This window comes from Amblyomma maculatum, chromosome 4 (assembly GCF_055883805.1).
Source record: "Amblyomma maculatum isolate TAMU_Amacu chromosome 4, ASM5588380v1, whole genome shotgun sequence".
Taxonomy (NCBI): domain Eukaryota; kingdom Metazoa; phylum Arthropoda; class Arachnida; order Ixodida; family Ixodidae; genus Amblyomma; species Amblyomma maculatum.
In genome coordinates, this window is record NC_139347.1 from 100,484,372 (window position 1) to 100,501,363 (window position 16,992).

Here is a 16,992-nt window from a genome sequence, read left to right on the forward strand (position 1 = left end):
TCATTCTGTGTAAAAAAAAGAAAAAGAAAAGGTAGGATTCTGCTTCCGGCCACGCCAGTGAACGGACGCAGGATGCAGGGCTCCTCAGGAGCGGCTTCAGCGGCCATGTCAGGCCGCGGAAACGAGGGTTTTGCATCTGACAAGGAATACCAGGTTATCCTGCCAAGTCTGCCAACCGGGCGAGTAGTTTTGAATTCTATTTTTCAGCACGCTGACATAAGGGCCCGCCCATACAGGGTGGAAGACTTTCGCGATGCGCTAGCCGGAATGTCGCTGCTCCCAGACGTTATCGCTCTGGGGGCGTATCGAATGAGCCATGTATGGGCGGTAACTTTCAAGGATGCGGAAGGTGTGAAGAAGATTTTGAATGCAGGCGAGCTGAAGGTTAAAGAGCATCGGTGCCTTGTTATTGACCCGGTGAACCAATGCGTGCGTATGAAATTGCACTGGCTTCTTCATGGCGTGACTGACGAAGACGTGAGGCTTGCTTTTGCGCCATACGGAACAGTCAGTGATGTCACGAGAGAGCGATGGCGCGTTCAAGGTGTCGCCGATAAAGGCTCAACTACGAGGTTGGTGTCCCTCAAGCTCAAGCCAGGGATAAAGCTTGACGACCTTCCACACCAAGTTATTGTTGCAGGCGAGTTGACACTTGTGGTTGTATCGGGACGACCGCCACTCTGCCTCCGGTGCCATTCTACTGGTCACATCCGACGGCAGTGTAAAGTACCACGTTGCGGTGCGTGCCGAAGGTATGGACATGAAGAGACCCAATGCACCCGCACATATGCCAGCGCTGCAGGCCCCGTGAGCAGAATGGATACGTCCGATCTGCTCATGGACGAGGTTGAATCTGAAGAGGCAGCAAAAAATGTAACTGATGTGGAAGAAACACAGTCAGCTGCTTCAGGATCTGAGCAGAAGACGACCCCTGAAGTGGACAATTCAACCGAGACTCAGCAGACGGTAGCTTCTGCCAACAAAACAACTTCAACAGAAGGAAAGGACAGGCCACTTGCTGAAGATTCATCACACGAGATGCATCAGCAAGGTGAAACCATGGACGTCGCGGAAGATGCAACCGGTAGTCTAGCGGGAAAGCGTCCACGGGATGCAACAAGCGACGCATCGGGGACGCCAGGAAGCAGCATTGGAGATGAACCGCCACCAAAAGCGGCTTCGACCAGACGGCCGAGTTTTAAGCCGCGCCCCAACATCCCGCCTGATACACGGTCAGCGGGAAAACCGCCACCGTAACTATCGTGAATCTGTGCATTGTTGCTGGCTGCGTTGGAAGATGCTGAGGGGACTTTGTGAAGACAGTTTCTGGCTACTGTCTGGTGCAACTATGTGTCTGCATTATGAAGAGCATATGCAACTAAGTTCAGTAAGCTTTTTTTGTTTGTTTGTTTTTTACCAGCAAAGGCCGTCACCATACGTTCAAATATTCAAACTAAATCATGGATCCTAGCAATAAGATAGTGCTACGTATTGCCACATTAAACGTAAGAGGACTGGGAGCAAGAAAAAAACAGTACCAGCTTAAAAGACTTCTCTTGGAAAAAGAACTTGACCTAATAGCTGTCCAAGAAACAAAGATCGAAAGTGTTGAGCAAACAGATCGTATGGTGGCGCCCTTTCAGACCCGCTACAACGTATGTGTTTGCCATGCTCTTGGTACATCAGGGGGTTGCGTTCTTTTTATTCGCAACGACATAACAGTTGTCCCTGAATCTGTCGTCATTTGTGAAAATGGGCGTTTTCTTGTCGTAGATTTTTTCTTCCATGCGTGCAACTGGCGAGCAGTTTGTGTTTATGCGCCAAACGTTGAGGCTGACCGCGCAGTGTTTTTTGATAATCTTTATCAGTATCTTTCATGCGACAAGAAAGTAATCCTGTTAGGAGACTTTAACTGTGTCTGTAGCGTTGCTGATCGTTTAAAAAAGCTGCCTCTTAGGGACAAGAGTGCGTTAGCGCTTAATCAGATTGTACAAGAATGCAATTTGGAAGATGTGGGGGCAGCTCTAACAGATGGTATGCGTCCACTATTTACGCATTTTCAGAATGAAAGTCATGCAAGACTTGACAGAATATATGTTTCTCTAGAGCTTTTGCCGCTGTGTACCAAATATGAGGTCGTACCTGTACAGTTTAGTGATCATTGCCTAGTAATTGCAACTGTCGGAACAAGGAAGGAAAAACCGAAATTTAGCTGGGATCTATGGAAGCAGAATGACAAGCTTTTAGAAGACGAAGAATTTATTAACTACGTAGATGAACAAATAAAATATATTATTCAGGCTAATTCGGCAAACGCTGTTGCCGAATGGGATGAATTCAAGCAGCGCGTAAAAATAAAAGCTATTGAGAGAAGCTGCATCAATAAGTTCAAGCGCAACAATGAAGAAAAGCAATTACATGAACGTCTTGAATTTCTTTTGGCCATTGAAAGCGACAAGCCAGGAAGCTGTTCGAAGGAAATGAGAGAAGTAAAGAGCCGCTTGCAACAGATTGACACGAACGAGTACAAAGCGGCGGTGATAAGAGCGCGAGCTCAAAAGCTGTGGGCAGGCGAAACGCCAACAAAACGCGCCTTATCGGACGAGAAAAGGTACGCGTGCCGGAAAGAAATTAAACAGATACGATACCAAGGCGAGGTAATTTCAGACAGTAAAATCATAGAGCAAGCTTTTGTTGAATATTTCAGCGAGTTGTTAGGCCGTGAAAGAGATGTCCAAGACGGGTTTGAAAAAGAGTTTTTACCGCTTATGCCATCGCTTGATGATGAGACAAAAGCGCGACTTGAAGAACCAATTACCATTAGCGAAATTGAAAGTGCAATCGATGGCTTACAATCTGGTAAAGCCCCTGGACCGGATGGGTTAACAGCAAATTTTTACAAGGTGTTTAGAACACCAGTGGCCCTTCTGTTACACCGTGTGATCTCGGAAGCGCATGAAAAGCAAAGAGTGCCACTGTCCTTTGGGGCTTCCCATATTACTTTGATACCCAAAACTGATGATCCCGAGCAGCGGTTGTTGGTGGGGTCGTACCGTCCAATTAGCCTTACCAACACAGACTACAAAATCTACACTAAAGTCTTAGCAAACCGACTACAAACTGTAATAAAGCTTTTGGTAGGTCCACACCAAACATGTGGCATCAAAGGCCGCACAATAGCTACAAATATTCATGTCGCCCGTAATGTTCTGGAATGTTGCGATGTTTGTGAAGGCCGTGTTGCTATGCTGCAACTCGATTTAGCAAAAGCTTTTGACCGCGTATCGCACGTGGTTTTACTTAGTATTCTTGAGCACACCAACGTCGGTCGAGTCATACTAGAAGGCGTTAAGATGTCATACGCATGTTGCACGACACGTGTGATTGTAAATGGTACTCTTACTGAAAGCGTGCCAGTGCGCTCGTCGGTAAGACAGGGCTGCCCGCTGTCGCCCCTGCTATTTGGAATGTACCTCGAGCCAATGTGTTTAGCTTTGCTTCACAGCAATAAGGTGTTCGGTTTTAAGCTTTACGACGCTCATGTTAAGGTCCTAGCTTATGCGGATGATATTGCCGTCTTCTGTTCAGATAAAGACAGCGTTCGGAAAGTTGTTACCATTACGGGGAAATATTGCAAACAGACAGGCTGCCAAATTAATTGGGAAAAAAGCTCAGGCTTTTGGCACGGACAATGGGATAATAAACCCGAGTATTTCGCTTTCATGAAGTGGGCGGAATTACCTACAAAGTACCTTGGCGCGCCGCTTTGCTGTTATCGTGACACTGAGCGACAGTGGGCAGAGGAAACCAACCGAATACGGGAAAAAGTGGAAGGATGGCAAGGAAGGGATTTATCTATGTTCGCGCGGGCTAGCATCTGTAATGTTTTCTTGCTTTCCAAAATATGGTATATAATGAATGTCTTATCTATGTCACGGGTCCATGTACAAAAAGTACATCGCATTTTTTCTGTGTTTATTTGGTCCCCCACATGGGAAAGAATGAGCCGCACAAATTTGTTTCGGCCTGTTAGATACGGAGGCCTTGGTCTCGTTCATTTGTTTTTACGCCAGATAGTATCTCGGTTTCTATATCTTCGAGACCAGCAAGACCCGTTTTTGCGAACTGTTTTACAAATAAGAATGTGCAATATGCTACCACAATTCATTGTCACGTCATTTTTAGATCCCTGTACCACGGTCTCTGGTTACTTACGTGAGGTTGTTCTTGCATTCAGAATGCTGAGTGTCCGATTTTCAATGGAATATCTTTCTTCAGTTTCAAGGCGCAAACTGTATACAGACCTTATAGACATTATGCTACCTGTGCCTGTGTACCGTTCTGTATACTATGGAGGCCCAGGACAGGACGTCTTGAAGAGAGTAAAGAGGATGCCAGTTAAGCCTACGACAAAGTCGTTTTTCTTCAAATTACATACCGGGACGCTTCCAGTCAAAGTTTGGCTGGAAAAAAAAGGAATATTTGTCCCGTGGACAACCAATTGCCTCCTCTGCAAGAAACCCGAAACAGTTGAGCATGTCTTTATAGACTGCTGGGACCCGATATTTCATTGGGATGTTCTTCAAAGAACAATAAAAAAAGAACTCCCAATAGATCCCTACGGTATACGCTTCCTGCCAGTTGAAAATCAAGAAACCCCATACGATATGATAATGCTCCTTAGCCTCCATAGTATATGGAAGACTAGAATGCAAGTGCGTCATGCGGACGTCAATACGCGACCTGTTAGAGAAAATTTCGTGGAGAGCGTGGCGTATATCCGAGATGTGTACAAAAGCGAGCCTGATCCACCGGAATGGATGAATATACTTGACCAGTTGGTTGGCATCAAGCAATTTTAAATCACATGTGTCAGCCGAAGGATTGGCGACTCTTTTATCATTGATTTTGTGTTTTGTACTTGCCATAAGCCTGGTAATAAAGAAAAAAAAAAAAAGAAAAAAAAAAAAAAAAAGAAAAGGTAGCGTGGCCGAGCGGTCTAAGGCGCTGGTTTAAGGCACCAGTCTCTTCGGGGGCGTGGGTTCGAATCCCACCGCTGCCACATAATTTTAAGCTTTTTTATTTAAAATAAATTCAAGACTAGCCTTCCTAATTCGAATGTCAGCCCCAGAGAGCGTCATACCGTGGGTAGCGTGGCCGAGCATTCTACTTCCAGCCACCGGCGTGTACGGACGCAGAATGATGAGCTCCGGCGGAGCGGCGATTGCGGCCCAGGCTGGCCGCGGTAACAGGCTTGAGGAAAACGACGACAAGGAATATCAGATTATTTTGCCGCATCTGCCCACCGGACGTGTTGTTTTCAACACAGTTTTTTTGCACGGTGACGTACGAGTGCGACCCTTCAGGGTTGAAGCATTCCGGGACGCCCTGGCCAAGATTGATACGCTCCCAGACGTGGTGGCCTTGGGGGCGTACCAAATAAACCATGTCTGGGCGGTGACTTTGAACAGCACGGAAGCAACCAAGCGGCTGCTAGTATTCAAGGAGCTTCAAGTGAAAGGTCGACGGTGTATCGTCATTGACCCCGAGGACCAACAGGTGAAGCTACGGCTCCACTGGATGTTACACGGCGTGGCGGATGAGGATATCCGAACAGCTTTTGCGGCGTTCGGTGAGGTGACGGAAGTGACCCGTGAGCGGTGGCGAGTCCAGGGAGTGCACGAAAAGGGCTCAACAACGAGAACCGTGCTTCTGAAGTTGAAGCCTGGGATGAAGATAGAAGATCTGCCTCACCAGATAAGAGTAGCAGGGGAGTTGGCCCTTGTTGTGGTGCCTGGGCGGCCCATGCAGTGCCTGCGCTGCCGCGGGACCGGTCATGTGCGCCGGGAATGTAAGATTCCGCGGTGTGCGACGTGTAAGCGGTTTGGCCACTCGGAGGAAGACTGCGTACGAACGTATGCAGTGGCTACTGCACCAACAGCGAGGGCGGACATGACGGAACACCGAATGGACGTCGCAGAGACGGAGGAGGCCGCAAAAGGGGTCGGAGAGGATGAGAGGATGGCAGCAACGACAGGCATGTTAGTGCCCTCGGGGGGTGGCGACGAGATGCTCGGTGGACCAGACAGGGAAGTGGCACTGCCAAGCAACGGACCGTCGGAGAAAGAAACGGTGAGCGATGCCGAGAGCTCAAAAATTGAACTTCCGGAGTCAGCGGGCAGACGGGGGACCCTCGAAGGGAGCAGCGGCCGAGCGACCAACGTCCAGGGCCCTGCGAAGCGTGCCCACGACGGGAGCGCCAGTGAGACGAATGAGGCAGAGGCAGCTAGCAACGACGAGCCGCCGATAAAAACGCCAATAGGGAGGAGGGCGACCTTCAAACCAAGACCGAATGTCTCGACGGACAGGAGAGCTGCCGAAAAGCCGCCCCTGTCACTAGGTCGGCCAGTCCAACCTCATGACTCTGGCGACAACGAAAGCGTCTAGCGCCATGCTAGACGTGAAAGGTAAGCACCATGCTCTTGGCCTCTTTTCACTCTAACAAAATGGCTTATGTACTGTCACTAAAGATTGCGACCCTTAACGTGAGAGGTCTAGCAGCAAAAAGGAAGCAGAGCCAGGTCCTGCGCCTTTTAAATGAAAATGACATCGATATACTTGGAGTTCAAGAGACAAAAGTCGAGGGTGAACAAGAGACCGAGAGCATGGTGCAACGTTTCACGTCGCGGTTTTACGCAGTTGTCAGCCATGCAGTCGGTACTTCTGCTGGATGCGTCCTGCTTGTGAAGAAGTTGCCGGGTCTTGTAGTGCAGTCGCATGCTTCTTTTCCGTCGGGTCGGGGTGTGGTCCTCGATTTTAGTTTTTGCTCGGCTGAGTGGCGTGCTGTTTGTATATATGCACCTACGGTAGTTGATGAGAGGGCTGCTTTGTTTGATTTTGTTGAAGGGTATTTAAACACGGATAAGCAACTTGTCTTTCTGGGGGATTTCAATTGTGTACTGAGCTCCGGTGACAAAACTAGCCTTAGTACATTTAGGGATCGTAGCACAGAGGTGCTTTCGCGCTTGATTGACGAGTTTGCACTGGAAGACGTTGCAGAGTGTCTCACGAGCGAGCGACGGGTTCAGTATACGCATTTTCAGGGTGCTAGCCACGCCCGCCTTGACAGAATTTATGTGGCCGCAGAACTGGCTCCAAAATGCCAGGATTATTATGTTTTGGCGGTAACGTACTCAGATCACTGCATGGTTCAGTGTACAATTGGACCAAGAAAGGGAGGTAGCGGTTTTAATTGGGAATTGTGGAAGTTAAATAATAAACTGCTGAATGACGAGCAATTCACCAGACTAGTAGAAGAAGAAATTGGTAATATTTGTCAGGAGGACACCCACGAACTGGGTCAAGAATGGGAACTGTGTAAGCAACAAATTAAAATCAAAGCTATAGAAAAGGCCAGCTGCATACGGTTTCAAGAAAAACAAAATGAAATGCATTTAAGATCTTTGCTAGATAAATTGTTAGCCCTGGAGTGTAACACGCCAGGGTTATACATGGACGACGTTAGAAAAATAAAACAAATACTTCAACTGAATGACGAAGACCGTTATCGCGGAGCACTGGTGCGTGCGAGAGCGGAAAAATTGGCCATGGATGAGACGCCGACAAAAAGATCGTTGGGAATAGAAAAAGCAAATGCAAGGCGAAATCACGTGGCAGAAGTAGATTGGGCAGGACGCACAGAAACCGATAACGAAGGAATCGCGGAAGCTTTCCGGGAGTATTATGAAGAGCTATTTTCGTCCCGAGAGGTTAATTTGGACCGTTTTAAAGAATCCTTTCTTGACGCGATGCCAAAAATTGATGACGAACAAAAAGACTGGAGCGGCCAATAAGCGAAAAAGAAGTGCAGCAGGCAATAGAAAATTTAAACCCTGGGAAATCACCCGGGCCTGATGGCCTGAGTGCGGCTTTTTATAAAGCGTTCAAGCAACAGCTATCTCCTTTGTTGTGTGCCTTATTTAATGAAGCGTATGAGCTGAAGGCACTGCCTGCGTCTTTCGGATCGTCGCACACAGTACTTATTCCGAAAACTGACCAACCAGATAAGCTTAGGCAGTTGTCGTCTTACAGGCTGTTACGACCAAGCATCCGCATTTGCGCGCTCTATTGTTCGCCTGTGGGCATGGATAAGTTTTGTGAATATGTGGTGATGGTCCAATGGCTCTAAGTGAGCCTGTTTCCAGGAATCCTGTTTTGTAAGCATGTTTTGCTTTGTGGACAACCTGCAAATGCTAAATTGACCCTGTCAAGAGAACGTCTGGAAAAACACAAAGAAACGTCCCCCTGAGGGAAATAGCAGGAAGTGCTTTCTTTCTTTTGTTCACCCTTCCAGTCGAGAAGTGCTATCCTCCAGTGATGAATGCCTCCTATCCAAAGGAGACGACAGAGTGACATGTCCGCTGACGTGCAGGACAAGAAAGGAGCATGACTCATACGGCCATTAAGTGATTTCCCGGGAATGCAGGAAAGATTTGCAATTGTCGAAAAGGGACCATGTTGGGAGCCCTATGCGGCGCCACGTGCACTCGGGTTTCTGAGAAGTAAAACCCCTTGTCAGAACCAGCCTGTGGTTTCTTTGCTGAAGAATAGAAATGTACCTCCTCTCCTCGTCGTTCCCAAGCTTTTCCCGCCAACAAGTGATCACGCCCAACGAATGAATGCCGGACCAGTCAGTGCTTCAGACCATCAGTGCAGTGATGTGTTCGATTGGATGCTGATACCTGAGGGGCGTGCCCTGGATTTGGTTGGTCAGCATCTTCAGAGAGGGGCTGGACATAGGGGGTTTTTAAGGACGCTGCAGAGCACGAAATGTCGCTCTGGGCCCTGGGTAAACGGCTCATCCAGTCGCTTCTCGCTATGAACTCTTAACGCTTGTCATTTTGCTGATGTACCCTTCTTCTTCATGTAAATATTCTTGTAAATACGTTTTCTCAAAGTGCCAGTAAACCTGCTTGTACATATTTTATCAACTTCGAAGATTCAGTCCTTCTTCAACCCGGAGTCTCTGCACGCTACCAAGTGAAGGCCGGGTCGCCATAGCCCCAGCGTCACGACAACTGGTGGCAGCGGTGGGATCTGAATCTACAAGCACGACAACTGGTGACCAGCGTTGGGATCTGAATCTACAAGCCACAACAACTGGTGATCAGCGGTGGGATCTGAATCTACAAGCACAACGACTGGTGACCAGCGTTGGGATCTGAATCTACAAGCCACAACATCTGATGACTGGAGGTGGGATCTGGATCTACAAGCTACAACATCTGGTGATTCGAGGTGGATCAGAATCTACAAGCCACATCTTGTGATCGGAGGTGGCATCTCAAGCAACAAGCAGGCGCAACAATCGGCCAACAAGAGGGCAGCTCGGAACATCGATCGCATGTGTGGGTGAGTGCTTGGCTTTTCTTCTGATGTGGACCAGGTTCTAGAACAGGGTTAGATTTTAGAACTGGTAAAGAGAGTGTGGAAACGCCTTTAGGTTTGGTAGTTTGCACAGTTGTTTTGGAAGTAGCCGACACTCGGAGCGATCATGGACCTACAAAAGCTGCAGAAACCGGAACTGTTGCAATTGTGTGAGGAATTGGGAATTGATACAAGTGGTTTGGCACGAAAACCCTTGATTATAAAGGCAATCACTGATCTGGGAACCGATGATGAGGAGCTCAGTGAAGCATGGAACCTCATCGGTCAAAAAAAGGAGCAGCTCAGACAGCAGAAAGAGCGGGAAAAAGAGGAAAAGAGGCGTGAGCGTGAACTTGAGAGGGAAAAAGAGGAAAGGGAGCGCGAACGTGAGTGGGAAAAAGAGGAAAAGAAGCGTGAAAGAGAAGCAAAAAAGCTGGACCAAGAAATTGAGCTCCGGAAATTAGAACTAGAGTTGAGCAAGAGGTCGGGCAATTGTCCCCAGCTAGCGGTACCTCTTCTCAACAAGGAGGCAGATTTCAAGATGTCAAAGTACATGCAGCCATATGTGATAACAGGGGATATCGGTCTGTATCTGGCTAACTTTGAGCGAACCTGCGAAAAACTGTCCTTCCAGCGAGACACTTGGTCTCAGAGATTATTGACGGTTCTGCCCTGCGAGGCAGCGGAGGTTGTCGCGCGGCTAAGCAAGGAGGACGCGGACAACTACGAGAAGGTCAAAGCTTGCCTTCTGAGAAAGTATAGGCTTAGCGCCGAGGCGTTCAGACAACGTTTTCGGAACGCTACTAAGTCCAGAGACGAGAGTTACCCTGAATTCCTATACAATTTAAGAGTTAATTTGGGCGAGTGGCTAAAGAGCACTGATTCCTACAGTGATAGGGACGCTGTAGTCGAGCGAATTCTTTTGGAGCAGTTTTATAGCTGCCTCCCAGAAAAAGAAAGAAATTGGTTACAGGACCGAGGCGACATTAAGTCGGCAACTGAAGCTGCCGAAGTCATTGAGGAGTACGCTTCGCGCCGACAATTCAGCAACCCAGCAGTGGATAGGCTCCGCAATCCCAAGTTGAGTGTAAATAACCGTCAGAAAAGGCACTTTGCTAGATTTGCAAACGAAGAAAGGAAGGCTTCTTCAGGCAAACGCCCTAGAAAGGACGGCAGTGAGAAAAGTGGGGAAGTGACCAACGCGCAGAACACAAACAACAAGCTTGGGGCTAGGAAGCCGCTCACATGCTTTAGGTGTAATGAGCAGGGTCACATTGCCGTCAACTGCCGGAAAGAAAAGTTTGTTTTCTCGTATGTCAGTGACTGCGATGAAAATATGCAGCTTTTGGAACCTTACATGCATGACCTAGTAGTCAACGGGAAGCCTTGCAAGGTACTGCGCGATTCGGCCGCAACGATGGATGTTGTCCATCCGGTGTATGTGTCGCCTTCCGACTATACAGGACAGTGTGCGTGGATCCGCCAGGTAGTGGAGGAACAGAGTGTGTGCTTGCCAATCGCGAACGTGGTCATCGAGGGCCCTTTCGGCAAGTTGACAACCGAGGCTGCCGTTTCAGGAAAGCTTCCTAAGTGCTATCCGTATTTGTTCTCCAACAAATCGGATATGCTACTGCGAAAGAGGGGCATCCTTTTCGGAGACAGAGTTGTGCCAGCCTTAACACGTTCAAAGGCGCGAGAACTAGCTACACTGCTAATTCCAGAAAAATCCACCGCGGAGGAAACGACAGCTAAAACAGTGGTCGATGCGGAAGACAGTGGGTCAGAAAACTTTGAGAGCAAGGCATCTCAAATAAGTCATCTTGAAAGTGAGCTTGATGAGACGCGGAATGAGGACGTCCTTGGGAGTAACCTCTTGCCGCCAGCGTCTAGTAATCTAACGAGACTTTTAAGTGAAAACCGAGAGGACTTAGCTATGGAGCAAACCGTGGTAAATCTAACGTTAAACCTTCCCGAGGAGATGGGGGATAACTTGATTTGCCTCAGCGGAAAAGGAAGCAACGCTCAGGAGCTTCTCAGAAAGACAGAGCAGAGAGGAGAACTAAAGAAATCCCAGCTGTCCGATCTGGGCGAAATAATAACAGAGTTTGAGGCCTGCTTCGTGGACAGGCCAGGCAGGACTGATTTGACTGAGCACGATATTGAGCTGACTTCAGACGTGCCAGTACGATCAAGGTGCTACCGATTCTCTCCAAGGCAAAGAGAAATTCTGGATAGGGAAGTAACTCGCATGCTGGAATTGGGAGTAATAAAACCCTCGGAAAGCGATTATGCTTCGCCTATGATCTTAGTAGAAGCTCCAGGCAAAGACCCTAGGCCTGTGGTAGACTACCGAAAGCTAAATTCTCTCACCAGGGATCAAGTGTATCCTATTCCGAATATTGAGGAGAGAGTAGAACAGGTCAGTAGAGCGGCATATGTGACTACGCTGGACCTTACTCGAGGATACTGGCAAGTACCGCTCACTGAACGCGCCAGCAGATACGCGGCTTTCGTCACTCCGACGGGCAGCTACCAGCCAACAATGATGAGTTTCGGGCTCAAAAATGCTCCGTTTTGTTTTTCCCGACTCATGGATAGGGTTTTAAAGGGGTGTGAAACATTCGCAGTGCCTTATTTAGACGACATTGCGGTTTTTTCCGACTCATGGGCGGACCATATGGTACATCTAAGAGCTGTACTGAGCCTTTTGCGTCAAGCTGGACTAACCGTAAAGGCCGAGAAATGTTGCCTGGCAAGGGCGACCGTGGACTACTTGGGTCACAATGTAGGTCAGGGTTTCAGGAAACCCAGCGAGATTAAGATTTCTGCGGTAGCAGACTATCCGCGGCCGAGCACGAAGGCGGAAATTCGAGCATTCCTAGGTCTGACTGGGTACTACAATCACTACATCCCTAACTATTCAGTTTTGGCTAGCCCTCTGACCGACGCTCTCCGCAAGACAGAACCGACAAATGTAGTCTGGGACGAACAAAAGGAAGCCTCCTTCGTAAACCTGAAGGCTGTGCTGATTAGCCGTCCGGTATTGCGAGCTCCAGACTATGGCCGAGAATTCACGGTCCAGTGTGATGCCAGTGATCGAGGGCTAGGTGCTGTTCTCTGCCAGAGAGATGACGACGGTAATGAGCACCCTGTGCTCTACCTGAGCAGAAAACTGAGTTCTAGAGAGAGGGCTTATTGCGCGTCAGAGAAAGAGTGCGCTTGCATTGTATGGGCCATTCAAAAATTGCAGTGCTATCTTGGAGGGGCCAAATTCACCGTAGAGACGGACCATTGTCCCCTGGCTTGGCTGCAAACTGCGACATCGAAGAACAGTCGCCTTCTTAGGTGGAGCTTGATTTTACAGCAGTACAATTTTGAAATAAGATACAAAAAGGGGAAGTTAAATGGGAATGCGGACGCGCTTAGCCGCTCTTTCTAAGCGGTCCGAGATGTTCCTCACCATGTATCGAAATTGATAATCAGGTTTTTTTTTTTTTCCGTGCGCTTGTATATGTGTGACTATGTAAAGCAGCACGTTTGGTTTTCTAGGAATACGTGGGTCCTGAACGTCTTGAGAGTGGGCTTTTCTCGAACAACAATGGCAGTTTTCTTTTGACCTGGTCTCTTCAGACGGGAGCCGAGTGCTTGTTTAGACATGTGGTTGAGTTTCAGACAGCTCGAGCAATTTGGCCTACAACAATCAAGACAACGCGACAAGCAACAGCGAGCTTCAAGCGTTCACGTGCAGGCCATTAAGTCGTCTCTTCATGCAGCAGCTGGGACTGCTGCCCTCCGAGACTCTTCTGGCGGGGGAGGAGGCTGTTACGACCAAGCATCCGCATTTGCGCGCTCTATTGTTCGCCTGTGGGCATGGATAAGTTTTGTGAATATGTGGTGATGGTCCAATGGCTCTAAGTGAGCCTGTTTCCAGGAATCCTGTTTTGTAAGCATGTTTTGCTTTGTGGACAACCTGCAAATGCCAAATTGACCCTGTCAAGAGAACGTCTGGAAAAACACAAAGAAACGTCCCCCTGAGGGAAATAGCAGGAAGTGCTTTCTTTCTTTTGTTCACCCTTCCAGTCGAGAAGTGCTATCCTCCAGTGATGAATGCCTCCTATCCAAAGGAGACGACAGAGTGACATGTCCGCTGACGTGCAGGACAAGAAAGGAGCATGACTCATACGGCCATTAAGTGATTTCCCGGGAATGCAGGAAAGATTTGCAATTGTCGAAAAGGGACCATGTTGGGAGCCCTATGCGGCGCCACGTGCACTCGGGTTTCTGAGAAGTAAAACCCCTTGTCAGAACCAGCCTGTGGTTTCTTTGCTGAAGAATAGAAATGTACCTCCTCTCCTCGCCGTTCCCAAGCTTTTCCCGCCAACAAGTGATCACGCCCAACGAATGAATGCCGGACCAGTCAGTGCTTCAGACCATCAGTGCAGTGATGTGTTCGATTGGATGCCGATACCTGAGGGGCGTGCCCTGGATTTGGTTGGTCAGCATCTTCAGAGAGGGGCTGGACATAGGGGGTTTTTAAGGACGCTGCAGAGCACGAAATGTCGCTCTGGGCCCTGGGTAAACGGCTCATCCAGTCGCTTCTCGCTATGAACTCTTAACGCTTGTCATTTTGCTGATGTACCCTTCTTCTTCATGTAAATATTCTTGTAAATACGTTTTCTCAAAGTGCCAGTAAACCTGCTTGTACATATTTTACCAACTTCGAAGATTCAGTCCTTCTTCAACCCGGAGTCTCTGCACGCTACCAAGTGAAGGCCGGGTCGCCATAGCCCCAGCGTCACGACAAGGCCCATTGCTCTGACAAACGTTGATTACAAGATTTATATGAAAGTGCTTGCTGGCAGACTACAAACGGTTATATGCGAACTAGTGGGCCCTCACCAAACGTGCGGTATCAAAGGGCGATCCATCTTTCAGAACATTCACAAAGCGAGAAGTGTGCTCGAATGCTGCGATGCAACTCATGCGTGTGTTGCTTTACTGCAGTTGGACTTGGAGAAAGCTTTTTATTGTGTGGCGCATGCTATTCTGTTCAGTATATTAGACCATGTTAATGTCGGCTCTGTTATTCGAGAGGGAGTGGCCTTGGCGTACCGTAACTGCACTACGAGATTAATTGTCAATAAGTCACTGGGGGCCCCCATCAACGTACGACGTTCGGTGCACCAAGGTTGCCCCCTCAGCCCTCTTTTGTTCGGCATTTATATAGAAAGATTGTGTTTAAGCATCCTACAAAACAATGACATTGATGGTTTTCGACTGCAGGAGTCAGAAGTCAAATTGCTGGCTTACGCAGACGACGTTGCGGTTTTTTGTGTGAATAAGGAGAGTATAAAGAGGACAGTGGAGGTGGTAAAACATTTTAGCAAAGTCACAGGGAGTAAAGTTAACTGGGGTAAGTGCCTGGGATTTTGGCACGGAGACTGGCAGCTGACCCCCGACACTTTCGCTAATGTGTCGTGGGTTACAACGCCTGCAAAGTACTTGGGTGTGCCCTTGGAATTTTACAAGGAAAGCGAGCCTTACTGGCTAGAGCAGGTCAGAGAAACCCGTGAAAAAGCGGATAAATGGAAAAGCGCTCAATTATCAATATTTGCAAGAGCCGCAGTTTGCAACCTGTTTTTAATTAGTAAGTTATGGTATGTAATGCAAGTGTTGCATTGCTCCCGTGTAAATGTGCAAAAATTGCATCGAGTTTTTGCGGTGTTTGTTTGGGCCTCGAGTTGGGAGAGGTGCAGTCGGACAAATTTGTTCCGGCAGGTGAAGCATGGAGGGCTTGGTCTGGGTCATTTGTTTGTGCGACAGATTGTCAACCGGTTTATGTTTTTTAGGGATGCCAGTGATCCATTCCTGCGTACAGTGTGTCAACAAAGACTTGGTCGAGCGTTGCCTGATTTCGTAGTTTATACGCAATGTATGCCGGGATCTCTTTTTGGATTCTTTAGGGAAATTGTTTTGAGCGTGAAATTCTTAAGCGCACGTTTTTCGAAAGAGTATTTAAGTAATGTTAACAGGAGAACATTATACAAGGATGTTTGTGAAGTGGTGTTCCCGGTGCCCTTGTACCGAGCTTTATACTATGGAGGCACAGGAAGTAATGTATTAAAACGCGTAAAGAAAATGCAAGTTGCTACAGGAGCTAAAACTTTTTTCTTTATGCTACATACCGGTACTTTGAGTGTAAAATCATTTATGGAGGAAAAGGGTATTTTCCTACCGTGGGGGGCCCAATGTCTCATCTGCAAACAGCCAGAGACAATAGATCACGTGTTTTTGCATTGCTGGGAGGGGGTATATTTGTGGGATGTTCTGCAAAGGACAATTAAAAAACAGTTGCCACTTGATTCCCATGGCATTAGGTATTTGCCATTGGATAACCACGATGATATGCCGTTAGACCAGGTTATGTTAATGTGCCTCCACAGTATATGGCGCGCACGAATGGCTGGTTATCACTGCGATCCAGATGCACGGCCAGCGCAGCGATGGCTCGACGTGCTTAAATTGCAACCATGTGCTCCTGAGTGGCTGTCAAAGCTGGAACCTTTGACGGTGCTCAAGGAATTTTAAAATGACAATGCCTGCCCCTCAGTGGGGGATAGGCAACGCGAACTAGCTTTGTGTACATATATTATTCCTTTTTTTTTCATGTTGTTTTGAGTTCCAGTGCGGTGTATTTGTGTCAAAGCCAGGCAATAAAGAGAAAAAAAAAAAAAAAAAAAAGGTAGCGTGGCCGAGCGGTCTAAGGCGCTGGTTTAAGGCACCAGTCTCTTCGGGGGCGTGGGTTCGAATCCCACCGCTGCCACACGCTTTTAAGCTTTTTTATTTAAAATAAATTCAAGACTAGCCTTCCTAATTCGAATGTCAGCCCCAGAGAGCGTCATACCGTGGGTAGCGTGGCCGAGCGGTCTAAGGCGCTGGTTTAAGGCACCAGTCTCTTCGGGGGCGTGGGTTCGAATCCCACCGCTGCCACAAACTTTTAAGCTTTTTGGTTTAAAATAAATTCAAGACTAGCCTTCCTAATTTGGACGTCAGTGCCAGACTGCGTCATTCTGTGTAAAAAAAAAAAAAAAAGTAGCGTGGCCGAGCGGTCTAAGGAGCTGGTTTAAGGCACCAGTCTCTTCGGGGGCGTGGGTTGGAATCCCACCGCTGCCACAAACTTTTAAGCTTTTTGGTTTAAAATAAATTCAAGACTAGCCTTCCTAATTCGGACGTCAGTGCCATACTGCGTCATTCTGTGTAAAAAAAAAAGAAAAAGAAAAGGTAGCGTGGCCGAGCGGTCTAAGGCGCTGGTTTAAGGCACCAGTCTCTTCGGGGGCGTGGGTTCGAATCCCACCGCTGTCACAAATTTTGAGCTTTTTTATTTAAAATAAATTGAAGACTAGCAGCAGCCACTACCTCGTATGCCCTGCCAGTCTCTCTTCCTAATTCGGACGTCAGTGCTAGACTGCATTAGCGTCCCGAGCAGCCTCAATTGCTAGAAACTCAGCGTACGTCAGAATAAAAACAAATGAAAGGTAATAAGATGATTAGTTTGGTTTTGTGGGC

At 47.9% G+C, this 16,992-nt stretch overlaps 2 protein-coding genes and 4 non-coding genes across 6 annotated transcripts; all 6 read left to right on the plus strand.

Moving 5' to 3' along the window:
• Positions 1-44: 44 nt before the first annotated feature.
• Positions 45-3,115, plus strand: LOC146191825 (uncharacterized). Its single transcript, XM_084602300.1, has one exon. It carries the CDS (start codon positions 73-75, stop codon positions 1,255-1,257), a length of 1,185 nt encoding a protein of 394 aa, XP_084458426.1. The 5' UTR covers positions 45-72; the 3' UTR covers positions 1,258-3,115.
• A 698-nt stretch (positions 3,116-3,813) lies between these two features.
• LOC146191826 (uncharacterized) lies at positions 3,814-4,886 on the plus strand. The gene has a single exon (XM_084599993.1). The coding sequence runs from the start codon at positions 3,858-3,860 to the stop codon at positions 4,860-4,862; it is 1,005 nt and encodes a 334-aa protein (XP_084456119.1). The 5' UTR covers positions 3,814-3,857; the 3' UTR covers positions 4,863-4,886.
• A 94-nt stretch (positions 4,887-4,980) lies between these two features.
• Positions 4,981-5,062, plus strand: TRNAL-AAG (transfer RNA leucine (anticodon AAG)). The gene has a single exon. It is a non-coding gene; the product is annotated as a tRNA-Leu (tRNA).
• An 11,105-nt stretch (positions 5,063-16,167) lies between these two features.
• On the plus strand, positions 16,168-16,249 carry TRNAL-AAG (transfer RNA leucine (anticodon AAG)). The gene has a single exon. It is a non-coding gene; the product is annotated as a tRNA-Leu (tRNA).
• An 85-nt stretch (positions 16,250-16,334) lies between these two features.
• TRNAL-AAG (transfer RNA leucine (anticodon AAG)) lies at positions 16,335-16,416 on the plus strand. The gene has a single exon. It is a non-coding gene; the product is annotated as a tRNA-Leu (tRNA).
• A 290-nt stretch (positions 16,417-16,706) lies between these two features.
• Positions 16,707-16,788, plus strand: TRNAL-AAG (transfer RNA leucine (anticodon AAG)). The gene has a single exon. It is a non-coding gene; the product is annotated as a tRNA-Leu (tRNA).
• The last annotated feature ends 204 nt before the right edge of the window (positions 16,789-16,992 follow it).

Excerpts from the sequence above, each read along its gene's own strand:
- LOC146191825 (XM_084602300.1), top strand. The coding sequence starts at position 73 with ATGCAGGGCTCCTCAGGAGCGGCTTCAGCGGCCATGTCAGGCCGCGGA.
- LOC146191826 (XM_084599993.1), top strand. The coding sequence starts at position 3,858 with ATGTTCGCGCGGGCTAGCATCTGTAATGTTTTCTTGCTTTCCAAAATA.